A 24,697-nucleotide genomic window follows, 5' to 3' on the forward strand; every position below is an offset into this window, starting at 1 on the left:
TCTTTAGGATTAGTATAGACTTAACTAGTGTTTGTTAATGGATCAATTGATTAACTGATTGTTTAGTATTCTTTTCTCTCCTCTCTATGTACTCTTTCATGATCTCGTTACTTGCATGAGTTCATTTAACATCTCTACCCAGATGACTACCAGCTACATATATGTGTGTGTGTGTGTGTGTGTGTGTGTGTGTGTGTGTGTGTATCAAGCATAAATCTTTCATTGTATTCCAGAATCATCAACTGCCTATTGGCCATAGATTGGATGATCTGTTGGCAATTCAAAGTTGAGATATCCAAAATTTATTTTTATGATTGGTTCAGCTTTTTGTTGTGAATTTAAACCTACTATCTAAAAATGATAATTGAGCATTCCCTACAAATACTGCTCCTGAGAAATGGTCATACTTTGGGACTCTACTGTGCTCATTCAACTTATTAAGAGATAACTGCAGGAAAAATACTATATGAGGTTGTTGAATTGCTTAACAATCTTTCTTTAACAAGAATAAGAGTGGTATCCCAGTTCTCCCTACCTCTTATCTCTGAATGTGAAAAAGTTGCACTGATAAACAAGTATATTGGTGTTATAAACATAGTTAGGGCTACTAATAATCTACTAATTTATCTTGATCTGCCTTCAATTCTTATTCTGAAATAACCACGTATGAACTAGAGAAAGATTGTTAAACAATCTGACAGCCTTGGATACTTAGTACCTGACTCCTTTGATTTGGGAATTCTCAAAAGTGATATTTTTATCAAACTGTGTCAGGAATCAAGTTTCTTGGGACTCCAAAAGAAGTGACATTGGTCTTTGATCTCACTGGCTAGTTCTAAGGATGCTATAAGGCTCTGGCAATATCATAGCAGCCTCTTCATTTTAATGGAAATTCTGAAATACAGAATCAAGAAAAGGGTGACAAAAAATGTCATTTTATTCGCAAAAGACAAAACTAAAAGATCTCTTCCATTGTGTTGTCTGATACAGATCATGCCAGTAAAAAGAGTTGCAGTGATCGGAGCTGGAGTCAGTGGTATAAGTGCCATTAAGAGCTGTTTAGATGAAGGACTAGAACCTACCTGCTTTGAAGGAACAAATGACATTGGAGGTCTCTGGAGATATGAGGTAAGTTTAAAAATGTTGCTAATAATGTCTTCTGACATCTTTCTGTATATGAATTTTTTTTTACCTTCCATTGTCAGATAAGATAATTTGACTAAAAGTCTATCAATCAGAAAGCATGAATTAATCATTTCCTATGTGCCAACTCACTATACTAAGCTCTGGTTTTACAAAGAAAAAAGAAAAACAATTGCTGCCCCCAAAGAGTGTACATTCTAATGAAATATATGAGACAGCATATATTTTTATTATAATATATGTTACAGTAACTGTAATAGGATTCATAACACTACATCTGATAAACATAAAATTGTAAATTGTCTAGTTTTCGTATCAATCAAAAATAAAAATCTTGCAGTGTCAAACTGTTTTTTCTTTAAATTTATCTTTCTTCTTCAATGTTTATATCTAGAAGGAAAGTTTTAGTTGTGTTTACCATTTCTGTATATCACATAAACTTTTATTATTTTATTCTGTCCAAAGTATTCTCTTGATAGAAACACTCTCTAGGTAAGATGCATATTTCATTCATTTTGCTTGTTCCTTTTCGTGAACTTTATAATCAACCTTCTTTAGTAACATAATTATGAACTATTATTTTGCTATAATAAACAAAAAAATTCCATAAATATTTTTAATCTATATCAAAACTACTTTACATACTTTGCCCTAACTAAACAGCCTCTGACATTGTAGTGACCCAGAGTTCTCTACACCTATCTGGCAGAAGATGAGCTCCTGATGTCTTCTACTAACTTTGTAATTCTTTTACCTGAAAACTTTGTGATAGAATGCACTGTTAAAAGGGGAGAGGGGCAGGGGGAGAAAAGAAAATCAATAAAACTTATTAGATTAGGAAGCTATAAATAATTGAACTTTGTAACTTAGTGCTCACTGAATTCCAAAATATAAATTGTTTGGAGAAAGACTCTTTCTTTGACAAAGATTTCTGGAAAAACTGGAAAACTTTAGGAACAATTAGGTTTATATTAGTGTTTTGGGAGGAGAAGGAAAGGGGAAAGAAAGAAGAAGAAGAAGGAAAGAAAGAAAGAAAGAAAGAAAGAAAGAAAGAAAGAAAGAAAGAAAGAAAGAAAGAAAGAAAGAAGAAAGAAGAAAAAGAAAGAAAGAAAGAAAGAAAGAAAGAAAGAAAGAGAAGAAAGAAAGAAAGAAAGAAAGAAAGAAAGAAAGAAAGAAAGAAAGAAAGAAAGAAAGAAAGAAAGAAAAGAAAGAAAAGAAAAGAAAGAAGGAAAGAGAAGAAAGAAAGAAAGAAGAAGAAGAAAGGAAAAAGGAAGGAAGGAAGGAAGGAAAGAAGGAAGGGAAGAAGGAAGGAAGGAAGGAAGAAGGAAGGAAGGAAGGAAGGAAGGAAGGAGAAGGAAGGAAGGAAGGAAGGAAGAGAGAAAGGAAGAGAAGAAAGAAGAAGAGAAAGAGAAGAGAGAAGAAAGAGAGGAGGGAGGAAGGAAGGAAGGAAGGAAGAAGGAAGGAAGGAAGGAAGGAAGGAAGGAAGGAAGGAAGGAAGGAAGGAAGGAAGGAAGGAAGGAAGGAAGGAAGGAAGGAAAGAAGGAAGGAAGGAAGGAAGGAAGGAAGGAAGGAAGGAAGGAAGGAAGGAAGGAAAGGTAGGAGGGGAGAGGTGAAGAAAAGTTCTAGATCTCTTATGAAAAGTATATCCAGGTAGAGAAAAAAAATTTTAATATTGGAATGTTGGGGTTTGAAGTGCGCATAGTTTATTTATCAACAATAATTTGACTATATGGTCCTTGTACAGAGAATGGATGAAAGGATTATAGAAATAATTGAAGTAGTCATCATTAATCCTTGCTGACCAACTTTATCTCTTCCCCCTTTTCCTGAAAATTGCATTGAAAATCACTGCCAAAGGCTTGCTAATACAACTTGTGAATTCTATAGTTGCAATATTCTCTACTAGTTGGGTGATACAATGAATAGGGCATAGATCAGAAGACCTGAGTTTGAATTCTGCTTCAAATACTTACTGGCTCCATGACCCTGGGTAAGTCACTTAGCTGCTGAGGGTTGCTGTGAGGATCAAATGACATGATATTTTTAAAGGACTTTACAAACCTTACTGAACTTTATAAATGTTAGGTGTTGTTATAATTGTCAAAAAAAGAGTATAATTCCCCTCTCTCCCCATAACTGAAAGATTGCTTGCAAGTGCCCTGTTAAAGTAATGACAATCTTTGAAATAGTTTCTTGACTCCTCACTCTGCCCCTGAGCCATTTCAGCAGGTGGTTTTCTCAGCTACAGGAAAGATGGGCTAAAATTAGCGGAGTGTATTCTTTTCTTATTTCAGTCATTTGTTCTATGGTATTTCACTAATGTAGATAATCAAGAAAGCTAACTTTGTCCTTTAAGGGAAACGTGGCAGAGAATTGAGCTTCATTTTAAAAAACCATCTTTGGTGCTTTCTTCACACTAAGAATCCTTTTTGTTTGATAGGAAAAATCAGAAGTGGGGGAGACCCAGTATCTATAGATCTCTGACTTGCAACACTTCTAAGGAGATGACAGCCTTTAGTGATTATCCTTTTCCCTGATAATTATCCCAACTACCTGCACAATTCCAAAATGATGGAGTACTTAAGAATGTATATCAAGCATTTTGAACTTCTGAAGCATATTCGCTTCCTGGTAAGTAAGGAAAGAGTGAATGCATAGTTTACAGATTGCTCACAAGAAGTATGAGTGGACTCACACGATTGGAACAATAAATGAGAGTGAGTCCACATTTAACTACTTTACTATTTTACAAATTTACTAATAATGAGATCATGAGCATCACAGCTCGTAGAAAACAGGAATTTCTTTTTAATATAGAGAAGCCCCAGTATCCAGGTTTGATGACAGTTCTGTTTTGAATGAATTCAGTAAGGAAATATTGGGACATGCAATAGATTAGAATAGAAGTTTTAACTTGCTTGGTTTAAAAAACATTTTATTTTAAATAAATTAAAATTTTTAATTTTAAAATAATTTAATAAAAATTAAAATAATCTTAATAACTGTATGTGAATATAATTCATTTCCTTTCTGATCCTATATATACTATTCCATGCATTCAAAAATTATTATTGTGAGAAGGGATTTATAGGTTTCACTAGGCCAATGAATGAATCCATGATGCATAAGAGGTTAAGAATCCCTAGACTAGACATTATTATCTGCTTTATGAATCAAGGCCTAGAGTACAGAAAAAGATGGTAGTCACATACTAAGGTCTAGAATTCTGTTAAAAAAGTAAAGTTCTAAAGACTTAAGAAAAGTGATCTGTTTATTCCCTTGTTCCCAGGCGAAGGTATGCAGTGTAAGGAAGCGCCCTGATTTCTCTTCCACTGGCCAGTGGGATGTTGTGGTAGATGTTGATGGGAAGCAGGAATTCTACATCTTTGATGGGATAATGGTTTGCAGTGGCCATTACAATTACCCTTACCTGCCACTAAAAGACTTTCCAGGTAAGTCACTCATAAAATTAGAAAAAGGCATTAAAACCAAAGAGAAAATAGTTCTACATGTATTTTATCATAAGTGAGGACAAGAAATTAAGATCTTTGTCTTGGTAGTGGTTTGGAATAATTGAATAGTACATTAAAACCCGTAAAGAATCTTTGTAATATTTTGTATTCTAAATAAATTCAGTATTTATTTTAGAAGCTACAAACATATATGTGTATGTAGGGGTTTACTCACATTAAAATATATAAGCATATATATACATATATTTATATAAACATTTATATATATATTAACATAATATTGTTGTCCAATCTATACCTTCAAAAGCACCAATGCTACTTTGTGAGTATAAAAAAAAATTTTTAATGGGGAGGACAACATATAGTCTAGAAGTGATTTATTTACTTAGGAATTCATTAGTCATCTCCAAGGTTCCTGTTTTGAAGTCCTCAGAATTATAAAAGGATCTGGATCGATTCCCTCCCCAATCCATAGCTCTTCAAACTTCCTTTCCTTGAAAATGGGGATAGTAATCATGCCCCAGGAGCATCTTTCAGTTGTTATTGAGCTTACTGAGTTGGCTTCCTTGGGAACCAGAAAATGGCACAAGAACTTATATTTCTTACAAGAGAAGATAATTACTAATATCTCAGCTGAAACACCTCCTGCCTCCACTATGTGCATATGTGCAACTGACCTCACCCTAATGGGTTGAGGATCAATGATTCAATTCCTTTTATTCATACATGCATCAATTAAACACATATTTATTGAGAATTATCAAGGACTCAACATTGTGCTGTGGACTGAGGCAAATATAAAAGAAAACTAAGACATGTTATTCCCTGGTCTCAAGTAGATTAGAGTTTAGAGAGAATAACAACATGAGAAAAATAAAACAATACCAAAAAAGAATGAGACCTAGATTTTTGGATGTCGCTAATATGAGAATTTGTTTCTCTTGGATAAGCATATTTATAATAATTTTATTATTTATTTATAACAAATATATTATTTTATGTTACATATTGTATAATGTAATATATAAAAATAAAAATAAATGGTGAGAAAACATTAAAATAAAAGGGGTTTAAAATGAGTAAATAGAGGAAAATTAACAGAAATTCAGAAGGGAAAACAAACAGCAATTTATTCATATTTTGCTAAATTTATTTTACACTTAAAAATAAGTTGACTCTATATAATAAAAGCTCCAGAAAAGAAAAATTAAACAGCTGACAGCACAGTCAGGAGATATAGCAACATTATTTATTGATATTGTAAACTATAATAAAACTGACTTTTATTCAATCAAGAGTCATATGACATATTATAATGATTTTTTAGCATTAATGAACAATCTAACCTTGGAGGAGTTACTTAAATTCTCTTAAAAAATGCTTCATATATTTGGCAGGAGGATTAAGTGACCTCTGAAATCCCGTTCAGCTTCAAACAATGTAATAACTACAAAGCACTTATCACAATACCTGGTACATAGTGGGTCTGTTTGCAATTTAGCTATTATTTAAATGATTCAATAAAATATACAAATGTGCAAAGAGAGAGAGACAGAGAGACAGAGAGAGACAGAGAGACAGAGAGAGACAGAGAGACAGAGAGAGACAGAGAGACAGAGACAAAGAGAGAGAGAGAGAGGAGAGAGACAGAGACAGAGACAGAGACAGAGACAGAGACAGAGACAGAGACAGAGACAGAGAGGCAACTGACAGATACTGGCAATAGGGATGACTTCCTAGATTCTTCCATAGCGCCTATTACAGAGTGAATACTCACTGTTTGTTAAACTAAATACATGTGGGATTCTAAAGGACAGAGAAATTGTAAATGGAAAGAAACAGAGTTCACAATATATAACTTAGACCTGATACCTGTGGAACAGAAATGTTTCCAAATCTCTTTTCAGGGTCTTTGGGAAACTGTGCTGTGTAATATAACATGTCTATATTTACAGAATCAACTTCCACTCTGTCATAAAAGATTTAGAGTTGGCCTTTCTTGGGATGACTAAATTATAACTGCATTTGTCCTTAAGTTCATCTTTCCTAATATTTTTCTGCCTCTGTGAGGCAGTTAAGACATCATTAATTAAAATTCTAGGAAGTTATTTTCAGTTTCCTTAGAGAAGATACCCTCCTCCAAGGTCAGTTCATAATGAGGAAAAATGGGCTCCCCAAACTCAGCAAACAAAATAGCTTTTGAAATATCTTCCAGCTCTCGGTGATTTTAGATTCTTCAGGTATTGAATGGGGGTAGTAGATAGTTTATTGTCTCTGGAGCTGGGAAGATCTAAAATCAAGCCCCATCTCTCACTCAAACTGGGTCGGTGCTTCTTGTCAAGTCATTAATGAACTGCTTGCTGTTCCAGGATACTCTCTAACACTGTAAATTGCAGAGGGTACCTTGACCCAAGTAAGGGAGTTCCTTCATCCAGGAATACCTTGTATCAATGAAAACACAGATTCAGTTTCTAAGTAACAGTGTTGATGTGACTTTTAAAAAAGATAACAGAATATTGTTGAAAGGCACTTGGAAATCAGTAACCTAGCAGTTAGTTATTTCAACATCTATAATTCAGGCACTGGACTAAACCCTGAGGATGCAAAGAAAGCTGAAAGGCAGTCCCTGCTCTCAAGGAGCTCACAGTCTAGTGAGAATTACCACATGAAAATAGTTATGTACAAACAAGACTTAGGATAAATTAAAAATAATAGAGAAAAAGCATTAGCAGTAAAGGCAATTGGGAAATACTTGTAGGTGACACGAGCTGAGACTTGAGAGAAGCCAGGAGGCAGAGATGAGCAAGGAGAGCATTCCAGAAATGAGAGACAGTCAGAGAAAATTCCTGGAGTAGAGAGATGAAGTGTTAAAGAATAGTAGGGAGGCCAGTGTCATTGGATCACAGAGAATGTGGTGGGGGTGAGGGAAGAGGCTAAAGGAAAAATGCAAAAATAGGAAGGGACCAAGTTGTAAAGATCTTTGAATGCCAAACAGAGGATTTTATATTTGATCCTGGTGGTACTCAGGTGCCACTAGAGTTTGTTGCCTGGTACACCCATAAGATTAGATGTATTTAAAGACCACTTTGTCAACTAGGTAGAAAATGGAGTGGAATGAGAAGAAACCTTAGGAAAGAAAACCAGCTAGTAGACTATTGCAATAGTCCAGGTTTGAGGTGTCAGAGGAGAAAAGGGAATTTATATAAAGTTAGAAATGATAGGACTCGCTTGTATGGAGGGCTATAGCTATGAACATGAAAAGTGACTTTAAAGCACATATATGATCACATATGAATAGACTAGGTCAAAGAGAATAAGAGACAAAAGTTGACCCAAGCATTAAATTGGAGGAAATCCAGAGGAAAGCTTCTGGGACATTGGATGACCCCTGTCCATGGAGTATTTATGAGAAGACAAAGATAAAAATCCCACAACATGAGAAAGCTTGAATTGATTGTAATCTGAAGCTTTGAAAAAATCACTGATATCTATGAGAGTACGGATCAATCTAGTTCATCAGGCATCAAGCAGTTATTAAGGACTTACAACGTGCCAAATGCTGGGCTAGGTGCTGTACATACAAAGAAGGATGGCTGCCCTTAAAGAATTCACATTCTAATTGAGGAGACTATGTAAATAACTACTAGGTGACACAGTAGAGACAGAACTAGACTTGGAATCAGGAAGACTCATTTTCCTGAGTTCAAGTCTGGCCCCAGACAGTTACTAGTTCTGTGACCACATGGGAAAGTCAACTAATCTTGTTTACCTCAGTTCCTTCATGTATAAAATGAGCTGGAGAAGGAAATGGGAAACTCCTCCAATGTCTTTGCCAAGAAAATCCCAAATGGGGACACAAAGAGTCAGACACAACTAAAACAATTTAACAACATATAAATATAGGATATCCTGAAAGTCTTAATGCAGTTTTAAACTTTAATGGCAAAAAAAGCACAGAGGTTATTAAGATACCCCATACAGTATAAATGGAAACTAATTTTTCCAAGTATCAATAGTGGGAGGCCAAGAGGAAAGACTTGCAAAAGGCCCCCTAAATCCTTAATCTCTTTTTTTGCTTGTAAACATACCATGATATTTCCTTTAGGTATCCGTATTATGCAGAACTAAAACAACAACAACAAAAACCACTGCTGATAAAGAAAAATAATTTCTGTTTGTAGTGAAAAAAAAGAAATAATTTTTGAAAAACATATTGCCAGTGTTCAAGGATCTGTGACATTCTCCAAAAGCTTTAGGATTCTTCCCACCGGTGAAGATTACCACTTATCTGTGTTGTAGAAGTGTAAGAATTGGTGTTTAGACTTAGAGGGCTGGGGCTACAGGAGAGGTTAAATGATTTGCTTTAGTTCACATGATCAATTAATTTATCAACAGTCAATCCTTAAGTACTTTCTAGTGTCAGATATTATGCTGGCCACTGGGGATACAAGTACAAAGAATGAAACCATCCCTACCCACAAGAAGCTTGCATTCTAATAAGAAAGGAGACAAATACAAAATATTACAATAGATTCAATATAAATATAAAATGAATAAAATCAAATATATCTAAAATAGTTAAAAACAAAGTAGGCTGGGAAAGAAGGTGCTAGGAATTGGAGGATCGGGAAAGGCTTCATATAAAAGAGCACACTTTCACCTGGTGCCCTCCTTCCCTAGTGCCCTTGTATTTAACTAATTTGTACATCTTGGTATGTATTAGCTTTATTATGTATAATTATTTTATCCTGCATTAGAATGTAAACTCCTTGAAGGTAGAGATTGTTTCACTCAGTGTACTTTTATTCACCAGAAACTGAGGTGCAGATGAAGAGAAATGGCAGTCTAGACAGAAGGGACAGTCAGTGCAAAAGCAAAAAAAAAAAATGAAGTGCAGTTTATGTGTGGTGTGGACTAGAGAGAAAATAAATTTGACTGAATCAAATAATAGAAGTGTGGTGAGCAGGGAGGGGAAGAGGCCAGGGAGATGTAGATATAATTGTATACAGAACAAATCTAGACTAACCCCAGTGGAGGTAACTAGGGAGGACACATAGTAAAAAGAAATGACAAATTCATTCTAAATTCCTTACTCCTGCTTCATTTGCCTTCCTTGATTTCTCTTTTTTCTCCTCTCCTTTCCTCTCTCTCTTCTTTTCCTCTGTTCATTCTCCTCTCATCTTCTCTCTGTTTGTCTGTCTCTTCCTTGGTTTTTCTCTCTATTTTTCTGTCTCTGTATTTGTTTCTGTCTATCTATGTCTCCCCTTTGCTCTCCTCTCCTCTCTTTTCTTCTCTCTCTGACTGTCTGACTCTCCTTGTTTCTCTGTTTCTGTCTCTCCCCCTTATCCCATCTCCTCTCCTTTGTCTCTCTGCCCATGTCTCTATCTCTCTGTCTTTGCCTCTGCCTCTGTCTGTGTCTCCCTCTGTCTGTCTATTTTTCTCTTTTCTTTCCTCACAGGAATCAAGAAATTTAAAGGTCACTATTTCCACACCTGGGAGTATAAGAATCCAGAGAAATTTTTAGGGAAAAGAATTGCTGTGATCGGCATTGGGAATTCTGGAGCTGATGTCGCTTGCGAGCTCAGTCATGGGGCTAAACAGGTCTGGCTTTTTAAAATACATTGTTCTTTGAAGAAATCCATTCACTATCATCCATGCACTATATGAACTTCCAATCATGGCTAGAAACCAAGAGTACCTACTTTCATGAAGTTTGTAGGGAATGCAGAATATAGTAATGAATCCCAGTTTTTTTTGTTCATTTGTTTAAGATCCCAAAAATATAGTGCTCCAAGAATATGATGCTATAGGAAGTCATTTATAGAAATGTCACTTTTAAAAATATGCTTCTAAGAGGCAGTATGACTTGATGGTCAGAGTGTTTCAGAATCAGTAAGACCTAGGTTCAAGTTCCCTCTGATATATACTAGTTGATAGCTAGGTGATGCAAAGCATGGGGTGCCAGATTTGGAATCAGGAAGACTTGAGTTCAAATCCAGCCTCAGTCTGTGAGTTGTGTAGCCCTTGGCAAGTCACTCAACCTTCTTGAACCTTGATTTCTTCATCTGTAAAAGGAGCAAATAATAGCACTTACTACCCAGGATTGTTGTGAGGATTAAATGAGATAACATAGATAAAACACTTCACAAACGAGAAAGTGCTATATAAAACCAAGCAATGATGAGGGTGAGGATGATAACCATGATAAAGAGGTATGTTTTTCTATAGCACCTTCTTTCTTCTAGGTGTTCCTCAGTACAAGGCGAGGTGCTTGGATATGGAGTCGTCTTTGGGATAATGGGTATCCCATAGACACTGTACTCTTCACACGCTTTTATAACTACATCAATAAGTGGCTAACAACCTCTATGATCAACAACTGGGCAGAGAATAAACTCAATTCCAAGTTTAATCACACAGATTTTGGTCTTCAGCCTGAGCATAGGTATGTTTCAGAAGTGGGGATGGGAAATATTTTCCTTTGTTTATTTAAGTGGGCAAGTCAAGTTGAAAACATGGAAGTAGATTAAAATCTCTATAAGAAATACACCAGAAATCACACTCTGAGGACAAGATATCAGCCTTAAAAATGGAAAGCAAAAGAGGATGAACACTTTTGGGATGGGTAGTAGAGTGTTATAATTGGACATTTGGAGAAAGAGTGTTTTGGATTACATGGCCATTGATATCCTTTCTAGGCCCATCATAAGAATAAGTACCATATCCTCTTTCCTTGTAAATTTCTAAGCCTTCCTACTCTGTTTTTTACTGAGAAAGAAAGCATGGAGATGTCATGCTGCCTTTTTTCCTATGGAATTATGGTGTCTTGGTTTGGGGATGGTCAAATCCAAAGAGATCATGTAAATGGCACATGGGCAAGTTAACCATATATTCCCAAGTCCCATTTTAATTGTTTATCCTTAACAAAGGTTCAAATCTAGATAAGTTATAAATGAAGAATAGCTACAGAAGCTGAACCTGTGGCAATTATCCTGACCTTTCCCTTCTTTTCTCCACTACATATATCAACCAATATAATTTCACTTAGTTTTTTATTAGGTCTTTGCTCTTGGATTCATGGCCTTCTCCAGCTAAAAGTTTAGAATAGCAAAAGAAATCTAACTCCTGAATCAGTGTTCTATAACCTAGTCTGTATTGTGGGTAAAATACCCTTCTCGACAAACCTTGTTCTTTGTCCACTAAGGAGGAAAAACCATTTTTTTCTAGAATGAAGGAATTATTTTAAATACAATTCTGAAACCTGAGAATGCCCAATGTATCATCAACCTCTCTCTACCTTTACTTCCACTTATCTCATGTCAAACTAATTCACTAAGAAATAGTGAATTCTCTACTATTTAAAGGTAATTAATCTATAAATGGATGGAGCTTTTCTATCTCTAAGTGGTTAATAAACATTTTTTTTAATTCACCAACTTTCACAAGTGGCACAAAATGACCTTTGTATTATAAAGTTATAGAGATCAAAAACCCAATGTACTCCCCAAAAGGAATATATATATACATATGTGGGTATATATTTTTATTTATACATATACAACATATTTTATATGTATATACATTATTATTTATAAAAACCATATTGAGAATACATATTTATATAGTGCTGTATGAGAGGACAGCAATAAATACTATCTCAAAGGACATTACTGGGGAAGGAAATATTTATACAATGCTAAATAAATGCTAGGCAGTGGGTTAAGCCATTTTTATATAAATATATCATCTGAGCCTCACCATAACCCTGAAAGGCAGGGGCTATTATTATCCTCATTTCTCTAGTTGAGGAAAATGAGAGAGGCAGAGGTTAAGTGACTTCCCCACCTCTACATGCTTCTATATAATCACACAGTGAGACCAATTAGAACTCGTCTTCCTTTCTTCAGTCCCAGAGCTCTATGCATTTTGTCATCAGCTGCATCTAATAACTGGGAAAATTGTACTAAACTACAGGAAACAAAAGAGAAAACACAATTCTATCCTAATAGAAAAGCAGTCTGCCTAGAGATACTGTATTCATTTCCAGTGATTGAACTTGAAAAATACAAATAGGAAACATTAGAAACATAAGTTTCCCAAATTATTCAAGAGAACTGATGAACTGCCAGTTATAGATCAATGAAAACATTTAGGAATTATATGATCATTAGAACATAGAATCAGAGACTTAAAGTTATCTAGTCAAACCCTATCAGTTTATAGATAAGAAAATTGAGGGTCTCTTTTTGTTCAGTCTTTTTCAGTCACATTCAATACTTTTTTCCATTTGGGGTTTTCTTGGCAAAGATACTCGATTAGTTTGGCATTTCCTTCTCCAGTTCATTATATAGATGAAGAAACTGGGGTAAACAGAGTTAAGTGATTTGCCCAAGGTCATACAACTAGTGTCTGAGGTCAGATTTGAACTCAGGAAAATATCTTTCTGACCCCAAAACTGATCATCTATCCATATATGTGCCCCATAACTACCCTAGGTGAAGTTGAAAGAGATGAAATAACTTGCACAAGGTCACACTGGTAGCCAATCACAGTGCCAGAATTTGATCTGGATCCTTTGACCCTGAATACAATGTGCTTCAAAACTTTATTCTTGAAATGCAAAGACACAGAGAAAGAATATATCACTTCACAAAATCAAAGAAAGTATGAATGAAATAAACATGAACTTGCTCGTCAAAACCCAGCCTAGGGACTAGGAAATACTCCTTGAGATTTGGAAGAAACAAGCTTACAATCAAAAGATTTACTCCTTTAAATTTATAAGATATATTATCTAGAAAGGTGTGAAATATATGGACAGACATTATAATTAGGCAAAACATATTTTGATAAATTCTTTTATGATGCCCTATAGTGTAGAAGAACATCTTTCAGTTTGTTGCCTAGGAAGTCAGTTATGATTTCTCCCAAAATTCACATTTTTTTTTCTATTCACATAGACTCATGAACAAGATAAGGTATAAGTCTGGCCCGTTGTTGGTATTCTTCAGTACTTGTGAATTCATGAATTCTCACAATAAAATGGGAGTAAGAATATAGTCAGTTCTTTTCAATTCTGATTTTACAATACCACTACTGGATAAATATATTTGATTTCCATAGATTTTTTGCCCAATGTGAAATGATTGAGTTGTAAGACATCTATTTGCAATCTGCAGGTCTAACCTTTAGGCTTTCATCTCTGTATACCATTGGCACTCAGGAAATTTTACTGCCTGGCAGTTTTTAATAGTACCAGATGTAAACAGCTATGCTAAAATCAATCTTTCCTTATAAAATTGATAAAGAATGGTAAACTGATCTGGCAAGCTGAAGTTCATCCTCAAAGCTTAGTGTTCACCTTCATAAAGATGTACACTCACTTTTTTGGATCATACTCATTATTCCATAGGTTTCTGAGTCATCAACCTACTTTCAGTGATGATATGCCCAACCACATAATTTCTGGGAGACTGCAGGTGAAACCAAATGTTATTGAATTCACTGAAACCACGGCCATATTTGAGGATGGGACTGAAGAGGAGATTGATGTTGTGATTTTTGCCACGGGATATACATTTGACTTTCCTTTCTTGGAAGACAACTTGAAAAACATTGACAACGAGCACACCATGTATAAGTTTGTATTTCCACCTTTTCTTGATAAGCCAACACTAGCTTTTATTGGTATCCTCCAGCCAGTGGGAGCCACCATTCCGACATCAGAACTCCAGAGCCGTTGGGTCGCACGTGTATTTAAGGGTAGGTGTAGGGCTCACATTTTTTTAAAATTTAGACTTGTGATTCACTTATGAAGGAAACTCTCATTGAGTAAATTCTCTACTGTGTAGAATCATAGACAGTTGCCTGAACTAAGTGACTTGAGCAGGGTCAACTAACTAGTATTTGACAGAGGCAGGACTTAAACCTAAAGTTTTTGGATTCCCAAAACCAGCTCTCTAGTCATTTTGCAGCATTACCTATTCATATTTGTGAAATGAGAAGAAGCTTATATAATGCAATTTGAAAGAACACCCATACCTAATACGTTTGCTATTGACCTCTCATAATATGTGAAATTCAGTCATTAGAGAATTAATTCCTTAGAACTTAAATAATTTAAGGACCCCAAGAATTCCATTATTTTTCTCTAAGTGAATAACCTTTTAAGAAATGGGGTAGCACTTTAATACTATCATTTGGGAGTTATAATAGTGCCTATATCCTGGGATTGCTATTTGGATAATATGGCATAATGCTTGCAAAGCAATGGTCAAACTTAAAAGGATTCATAAAATGCTAGTAGCTATTATTACTATTAATTGGTTCACTTAACCCCTAATGGTAAAAACAAGGATATATTGGATTAGGAGATAAGTAATGTATCTTAAGAAACAGAAATTCCAACATAAGGGATCAGACTGATAAAATAGGGATCTGAGGAAGGGCAAAGTTAGTTAACTTCACAATTTTGCCAAAACTTAGTCCTGTGTCTATAATAAAAAAGGGACCTCAGAAGTTATCAAGCACATTGGCTGAACTCAATACCCTCTATTACATCTCTGTCAAATGGGCATCCTGCTTCCACTTAAAAACCTCCCATTCCTATAAGAGTCAGCTGATGAAGACCAGAAACCATACGTTTGTGGGAGTGTGTCTGTCCAAAAGGAGGGAATAGATACAATATTTAGAAAACTAGTTATCTATCTTCAATTTAGCATAGTATTTGACAAGGTTTTTCACAATTCCTTGGAGACATGATTTTAAAAAGTGATTAGTAGTAATTAGATTATTACCTAATAATGTTCTCTCAGTGACAGAGACAGAACAGTTGTTAAATTTTTACCTTGCCTTTGTGATAATGATGTCCTTTGCAAGACAGAGGAAATAACGAAGGGGATTGCTACTCTAGAACTGATTCAAGTCAATAAGTGTTGCGGGTTGCTGACATCAAAACACTGGGAACATTAGAAAGAAATGTGACCACTCTATCTTAGAATTTGTTATAGAGAAAAAGAAAACGGGTCATAGCCTTTCATGTGCCAAAGAGTAGGCAAGAACAAATTTCAAAGAATTAAGAGAAATGTTGAATAAGATGTTGTGAAAGAACAAAGCATTTACTAAACATCCTCTATGTGCCAGGTACTGTGGTAAGTGCTTTATAAATAGTATCCCATTTGATCTTCACAGTAACCCTGGGAGGTAGATGCTATTATGATCTCCATTTTATTATTGAAGCATGCAAGATGCTTTACAACAACTATCTCATTTTATTCTTCTCGCATAATAGATGCTATACTTGTCCCCATTTTACAAATGAGGAAACTGAGGCAAATAGGCCAAATAATTTGGCCAGTCACACAGATAATAATTACTTGAATCTGGATCTGAACTTGAACCTTTCTAACTCAAGTACCATATTCTATCCACTGCATCACCTAGCTACTTCCCATGAATAAGCTGAAACTGGTCAAGAATGAAAAAGATAAAAAAGAACTTAGTTAAGCTATGTTATGGACAAATCAAAAAAGTAAAGAAAGATAGGACTCACTGGTCAGCACAAATGGAATGGTTAAGATATATGATTGGAAAAAAGACATAGCTATTTTACTGCTGTCTTGCCTATTAAGGAGAGATCTTCAACCTGGGAAGGTTATTTTAAAATGGTTTAAAAAATGAAACCTAAGTTTAATGAGATGACAATGAAATACTTCATGAGTTCCAGGCACCAAGTACAGGTAAACTACTCTTTACAGCATGGAAAAGATGGGAAGATAAGATTATTTGCAAGTCATCTCTTCCATTCCAACTGTGAGCTCCTCAAAAGCAGGTATTTTTTACTTTTCTTTTTATCCTCAGTGTGCACACAATGCTTGTCATATAATAGGCACTTAAACATGTTTTTTGACTGAATGGCTGATTACAAGTCATCATTGATAAATCTTAGTAAATTAGAGAAATATAGAACTGAAGAAAAGTTTAGATTGTCTTGATCTTCAGAATAGAGGAAAAGAACACTCTAGGCTGATGACTTAGTGGTGAAATCTAGGAAAGCTCTGCAACATTATTAAACGGATGGTTTGTGAATATTTAGAAAGGAAAGTGGTACTTAAAAGCCTTATGGTCTTATCTTAGTTCCTTTTACTAATTAAAAAAATAACAGCAATAATAGTTGTCATTTACACAGCCTTAGACACTTATTAGCTGTATGACTATGGGCAAGGACCACAAATCTGTTTGTTTCAGTATCCTCAATTGTAAAATGTGAATTATAATAGTACATATCTCCCAGGTGATTGAAAGGATCAAATAAGACAATATTTATAAAGTACTTAGCATAGTGTCCATTACATAGTAGGCATTATATAAATTCTATTATTATTATTATTTAAATGGACTAGACTTATTTGATCATGTAGGTTAGAACTGGGATTGAGTAGAAATTGTAGAAAGGCTAATTTAGGTTACATGCAAGGAAAAAGCATATTGAGTAGATCTCCATTACAATTAGTACTGTCCAATGGTAGAGCATACTTCTTCAAGAAATGGTATCTCTTCAATGAATCTCTTCCACTGGACACTAGGTGAGCCATTATATGAGTAGGGATTGTTAGCCAGATGGAGTTTGTAGTAGATGACCATTGAGGTTCCTTCAGATACTAAGATTTTGTGATTTTGATTAAAAACCTCTTGGCTGGATTTTCAGAAAAATATATTTTGTGAACCCCCTATGGCTCACTGTCTGATAGTGTCAGCAAAGCATCATAGCTCAATAAAATTATGAGTTATGCCATACAGTGTTACCCAAGACAAACAGGTCATAGTGGAGAGTTCAGACAAAAGGTGATCCAGTAGATTAGGGAATGGCAAACCACTCTGTTATATTTCCCAGGGTAGTCCTTTGGACAATATTAAAATTATAAAACATTGGAAAAGATAGAATATCATACCATAAGATATCCAACACATTACTGGGGAAAAGCAGAGGACAACTACAAGAAGCTCCAGAAAGAATGAAGTGTCTGTGTCAAAACTGAAAGGAAGCTTAGCTGTGGATGTGTCTGGTACAGAAAGGAAAGTCTAATGATGCAAGATCAGTACTGCAAAAGTACCTAGAATGTAAGATCTGTGAATCAAAATAAGCTGGATTTGATCAACTAGGAAACGAAAATATTGAAAATCATCATCATGGGTATCAGTGAACTTAAATGGATGGAAATGAATGAACTTAATTCAAGTAATCCTTATATAAACCACTGTGGGCAAGAATCCCTTAAATGAAATAAAGTAGCCCTCAGTCAAAAAAAAAAGATGAGAAAAGCAGTACTTGGAAATAATCTTAAAAATGTCAGAATACCTTCTGAATCCAAGGCACACCATTCAGTAGCTCATTATAACAAGTGTATGCTTCTAGAAATAATATCCAAAAAAGATGTAACATTCATCATAGAGGTTTGGGATACTAAAAGTAAGGAATCAAAAACTAAATGGAAAAAGAGGCTAGTTTGACATTGAATACAAAATAAAGCAGAGTAGAAATTAATAGAGTTTTGTTAAGGTAACTCACTAGTCATAGCAAACACTCTTTTTCAACAATCCAAATGATGACTCTACCCGTGGACATCACCACATGGTCAATACCAAAATCATATTCATTATATATTTTGCAACCAAAAGTGGAGAAGCTCTATGCACTCAGTTAAAAAATGAGAAATGGAGCTAACTGTAGCTCAGATAATGAGCTTCTTATTGCAAAATTTAGACTTAAGTGGAAGAAAGAAAGACAACCCATCAGACCACATAGGTATCATGAATATGAAGTAGAGGTGATGAATAAATTTAAGGGATTTGATCTGATAGAGTACCAAAAGAACCACAGACAGAAGGTTTCCGTATTATAAAGGATGCAGTAAAAAATTTTATCTCAAAGAAAAAGAAGGAAATAAAATGTCTGATTGGGACTTTACAAATAACTGAGGAAAGAAGGAAAAGGAAAGGGAAAGATATACCCAACAGAATTGCAAGGGAACCTGACAAAGTTTTTTAGATGAACAATGCAACGAAGTAGAAGAAAACAACAAAATAAGAAAGACAAGAGATCTCTTCAAGAAAATTGGAGATATCTAGGAAATATTTCATGCAAAAATAAAACAAAAATGGTAGGGACTTAACAGAAGTAGAAGTTTGTCTAAAGAGCTATACAAAAAAAGTTTTAACATCACTGATAACCATAATGTTTGTGATCTGTTGGTAACTGATCTAGAACCATTCATCCTGTAGAATGAAGTCAAAGGGGCCCTAGTAAGCATTGCTAACAATAAAGTTAGCAGAGGTAATAGAATTCCAGCTGAGTTATTTAAAATCCTAAACAACGAGACCCTTAAACTACTGTGCTCAACATACCAGCAAATTTAGAAAACTCAGCAGTGGCCAGTGGATTGGAAAAGATCCATTTATGTACCAATCCTAAAGCAAAATAGTGCCAAAGAGTGTTTAAATTACCAATTTATTTAAAAATTATTGTCATTTCATATGCCATCAAGGTTATGCTTAAGATTCTGTGAACAGACAATTACAGAAATACAGAATGGTTTTCAAAGAGACAGAAGAATAAGAGACCAAATTGTTAGTGTTTGCTGGATTGTAGAGAAAGCAAAGATGTTCCATGCATATATATAAAAATGCAGCAAGTTCTCAAAGAGATGGGAGTACAACATCATTTTACTCACCTCTTGAGGAACCTGATTTGGATCAAGTTAGAACCAAACATGGAATAACTGATTAGTTTAAGATTGGGAAAGGAATATGATAGGGCTATATATTGTCATGTCATTTATTTAAATTATATACAGATTACATTGTGTGAAAAGCCAGGCTAGGTAAATTAACATCCAGAATTAAGGTTGCCAAGGAGGAATATCAGCTATCTCAGATATGCCAATGATTCCACTCTGATGACAGAAAGTGAAGAATTAGGAAGCTTTTGATGAGAGTAAAAAAGAAGAGTATAAACAGAAGCCTGAAATTTAATATTTTTTAAAAAGCTAATGTCCTGCCCACTGATCCCATCACTTCCTGGCAAATAGAAGAATGGACGCAGTGTCAGACTTTATATTCTTGAGCTCAAAGATTACTGCAGATGGTATCTGTAGCCAGAAAGATAAAAGATGCCCCTTGGAAGGAAAGCTATGGCAAATCTGGACAGTATACTAAAAAACAGAGACATCATCTTGTTGACAAAGTTCCATATAGTCAAAGTTACAATTTTTCCAGTAGTAATATATAACTGTGAGACTTGAAATAAAAGGAAAGCTTAGTGTTGAAGAATTGACACTTTTGAATTTTGGTGCTGCAGAAGACTTTTGAGAGTCCTTTGGACAGTCAGATCAAATCTGTCAATACTTAAAAAAATTAATTCAGACTATTAATTAGAAGGACAAATGTTGAAGTTGAAGCTAAAAAAATAAAGTGAAGCTTTGGTCACATAATAAGAAGACAGGACTCTTTAGAAAAGATCCTGTTTCTGAGAAATGTTGAAGGCAAAAGAAGGGGATAGCAAAGGATAAGATGGAGAAATAGTGATCATGGAAGCAATGAACATGAGCTTGGACAGACTTTGGGACATGGAAGACAAAAAGATCTGGTATGTTATGGTCAATATGACAAACAATGACAAACATATTTTGTGATATGTAGTCCATCTTTTGTGAAAAACCCATGATTCCAATAATTATATTTAGAGATTCCAATTTCCATTCTCAGAATCATCTTCTTAATAGTCTTTTCCTTAATATGTCTTTCTCCTCTGAAACCCCTAGTTTTATTTTTAATTTGCTCTAGTCAACACTGTAATTGTGCAAAATATAGGAATTGATTCTTTCCCAATGGAAATATGTGGTATGCATTTGAAGAATGTGACCATTTCATGGGATTCATCATTTGCACTAATTAGAACAGAGCTGCACTTTAAAGTAACAGCCATGATAAAAAATATCATCAGTTTGATTGGCATTTTTTTATTGTTTGCCCAGGACTTTATAATTCCTAGAAATCCCTTCTAGTTTGCCTGTAGAAAGAACATGAGTTTCCTCCTTAATCTATAATTGTAAAAAGTGACCATTGGTTGACAAATCTCAGGAATCTCTTCATTATATATACCAAGAAGATGTCAGGTCTCTGTATTATTCATGTTGAGTAGGTATATGGCCATCATCAGGGATCTATCCAGTTCAGTATGGCCTCTTAAATAAGTTTTCCATCATTAACAAGAATGCTTTGAAGTAGTATTTCTCAAAATTATAATTGTGCATCGCCACCAGGAGATTACCCTTCCTTACATTAAGTTTTCTAGTTGATGTACTTTTTTAACCCATACTTTTTGTATTTGTTTATAGATGACTGAGATCATGGGTTGTATCACTACCTCTTTGCCTAGATTTTAGTCTCCTGCAAATATATGAGTGTCTTTCCTATAATCTTCTTCCTATACTATCTTTTAGCTTGGTAGGTCATTAGTATTCTTCCTCATAAAATAAAGAGTTTAGAAGACATGATCTCTAAGCTCTCTCCACTTAAATATTTTTGTCATTCTATGATCCAAACTACTTTATGAATGAACTTTGGCAACATTCATAATAATAATAATAAATAATAATAACAAAGTAATTTATAATAATATATAATATAGTATATAATACATGATAAAATAATAAAGTAAATAAAATAATGATAATAATAATATTAATAAAGAAGAGAACTTTCCTTCCTTCCAAAGGGAAATGCTGCCCCTTGTTCTTTAGGAGCTCCTACTTTAGCTTTCAGTTCCTGAGAGAGGAATCACACTTTCTTCCTAAAACTACTTCTTCTCATTCACATAATCCTACAGTAAGTCCTGCTCAGATTCTCTTTTTTTTTCTTTCCTAGGAGCAAAGAAATTACCTTCACAGAGAGATATGATGGTAGATATTAAGCGGACCAGAGACAAACTGGACAAACAGTAAGAAAAATTATAGTCAATTAAGGACAATCAAATTGCCTTTGTTTGCCTAGTTTGCTTATTAGGTCTAATTTACATTTTGCTCATTATGGCAACAAGGGTTAGAAACATGTTAAGATTCTTACCCTGGGGACAATTCTATTAAAATGCTTCTCTTCTTAAAACACTGTGGACATTGTTCCACCAAAACCATTAAAGTCCAAGGGTTTTCTTATGTCAGGTTCACTTGGTCAACTAAATTCTAAAGAGCAGACAATTTAGTTCTTGAGAGAAAAGTGAGTATTTTATTCAGGCTCGTGAAAACATGGACATCTGCAGTAGTTTTTTGTAAAAGTACAAATCCATTGAAATGAGCTCTATATGTTAAGAATATGAATAAATGGAAAAGCAATTTTAAGTATTTCCTTGTGTACTAAACACAAAAGATATAACTAGAAAAGACAACATAGTTTCTAATCTCAAGGAATTCACACTTTATTTGGGGAAAATAAAAATCCTGGAAATTCTAAGGGTGTATGGCTAAGTACATATCTCAATCAAGAAACCCATCTGGGCAACCCAATATGTGAGAAACAAGTGACAGGGGAAGAATTTAACCATGGGTCTTCTGCCTTCAGGCTAACCTTAATGGATTCTTGAAAGCCTGAGATAATAGCCTAAGGTACTGGCATTATGTTAGACAAACCAACTCCTAGCATTCCCTGATGGGTTCCTACGAAAAAAGACAAGAGGAAAAGACATATTAATGGTGACTGGTCTTCCTACCCACCAGATGTCCACTGTGGATTGTGAGAGTCGTGGTCAGGGCTAACTTCAATGCAGTGCTTCTCAGTATGGAATCCAATAAAATATATAAAAAGCTACAGAATCTGCTATTGTGGAACACTTCCTATTATATTCTTTTATTAGAATGAAAGGCATGCAGTATCCAGTGTGTTTCACTCTCCTGAGAAACCTATGAAAATATATGGGAAGGAAAATAAAAAGATTGCCGTAGTATTTGATATATTAACATCTAAGAAAAGCAAAATGGTGGAGGAAATGAATAAATGATTCCTTGAAATCTATCAAATATACCAGAAAGGAGAATGGCATATATTTATTAAACTTCAGAATAAGGGACTAATTCAGAATGATACTGACATGACTTGATTGGACATGACTATCAGTCATTCTCCATGTAGGGTCTTCCAAAGTCATATTGATCTAATTATCTATAGTCTGACACACTCAAATGGATCTCATTATGTTGATGTCCTGTTGGTCCTCTTTGAGTATGAAAGACAACCTACAGAATCTACAATCTAGCAACCATTATCTCTGCTGTTCCCTGAACAAAATAATCATATCTCCAAATTCCATGCATTTTCATTGGCTATTGCATATTCCTGGAATCTTCTACCTCTTCATCTCCACTTATTTACTACTCTGGCTTCTTTCAAGTCTCAACTAAAGTCATACTTTCAGCAAGAAGCCATTCCTAGTAAAATAGTTGTTTGCATTTTATCACCATCACCATCCCCATTAGACCATGAGCTCCTTGAGGACAGAGACTATTTTTGGCCTTTCTTTGTTTCTCCAACACTTAGCCCAGTAGCTAGCACATAGTAGGTGCTTGAATAAATGATTGTTGATTTTAGTTGACTAAAAATATTAAAAATGCATTTTGCTTAAGGATTATTTTAGACTTCTTAGATACCCTGACATTGGGTAACTTTCAATAGTTCCTTCACCCTGAAGATCTCCACTAATCAATATTCAGAAATTGTTGATGGAAACTATTACAAGAAAGCAATATGGAGCAAGCCTCAGAATCAAGTTCTTACCTGGGGCTTCTCTTCTATCTCTTTTGTTTCAGGTTCTTGAAAAGCCCACGTGATACGAGTCGAGTACCATATGTTCAATACATGGATGAAATAGCCTCTGAAATTGATGTCAAACCTAATCCCTTCTGTCTCTTTCTCCAAGATCCCAAGTTGGCCTTAGAAGTTTTATTTGGTCCCTGCACACCATATCAGTACCGCCTACAGGGACCTGGGAAATGGGCTGGGGCCAGGACAGCCATCCTCACTCAAAGGGAACGAATTATCAAACCTATGAGGACTCGGACCCTCAAATGTCACCAGCCTCCATGTTCTGTGTTATGTTGGCTGTTAGGAGCCGGCCTTAGCCTATCTCTCTTTGTCTTTATTTTAGCTATTAATGGGTAACTGTCATCACCTTTGCAAACAGAAACCTAGATAGTTAAGAAGCCATTAGGTGAAAGCTGGTTTCTGTTCAATTTTAGCCAAACTATAGCAGCTGAGTATCAGGCAATACAAACCTTTCTTCTGCAGTTTCCAAAGATCACCAAAGTCTTCAATTATGCCCATAGCTACTTGATCAGGAATTTTCCCCACATTTCTAGGAAGAAAGGTTTTCTATTTGATTTTGAGTTTTTTATGTCCAAGTTACAAAAGTATTTTTTTATGTGAATAGAGGTTCTTAGAACATTGGGATCTACCTAAACTTATCTTTTCATTAAAAAAGCAAATCAGAGTTCAATGAAGACAGACATTCCAAATAATCTAGAAGCTTTCAATCATGACTGAATAGCACCGAAGGTTACTCTAAAATCACAATAATAATAATCGTTTTTTATAGAGTACTCTAAGTTTTGCTAAGCACTTTACACATATTATCTCATTTGATCTTCACAATAACTTTGAGAGATAGGTGCTATTATTATTCCTATTTGACAGAAGAGCAAAGTGAGGCACACAGTTAAATGCCTTGCTCTGTGTGACAAAGCTAACAGAACAATGCATACATATTGAAGTGCACCACAATATTCTCTAGTTTGTTTTCTTCCATTTTAATGGGGCTCAGAATACTCCAGATTTTAAACTTTCATGTTTTTCAACTATTCCTTGCACTGTTGCCCTTCTTTGTGCCTTAAAAAACAGTAACTAGCAATGGATTTTTTCTTTGGGATGAAATCAACCTTTTTTGACCAAGCCAAGCCATAAGATAGGATTCTGAGAGATTCAGGCATTAAGCATGAGGTTACTTTGGAGTAAACTTCTCACACAAATCTCATTTCACC

At 34.9% G+C, this 24,697-nt stretch overlaps 1 protein-coding gene across 1 annotated transcript; it reads left to right on the forward strand.

Annotated features, from left to right (window-relative positions):
• Positions 1–993: 993 nt before the first annotated feature.
• LOC100017088 (flavin-containing monooxygenase 5-like) lies at positions 994–23,822 on the forward strand. The gene is given in 9 exon segments (XM_056814608.1): positions 994–1,142; positions 3,584–3,671; positions 3,673–3,774; positions 4,433–4,595; positions 10,075–10,217; positions 10,862–11,061; positions 14,029–14,378; positions 21,540–21,612; positions 23,471–23,822. Coding segments are annotated over 9 exon segments (1,620 nt in total).
• The last annotated feature ends 875 nt before the right edge of the window (positions 23,823–24,697 follow it).

This window comes from Monodelphis domestica, chromosome 2 (genome assembly GCF_027887165.1).
Source record: "Monodelphis domestica isolate mMonDom1 chromosome 2, mMonDom1.pri, whole genome shotgun sequence".
Taxonomy (NCBI): Eukaryota; Metazoa; Chordata; class Mammalia; order Didelphimorphia; family Didelphidae; genus Monodelphis; species Monodelphis domestica.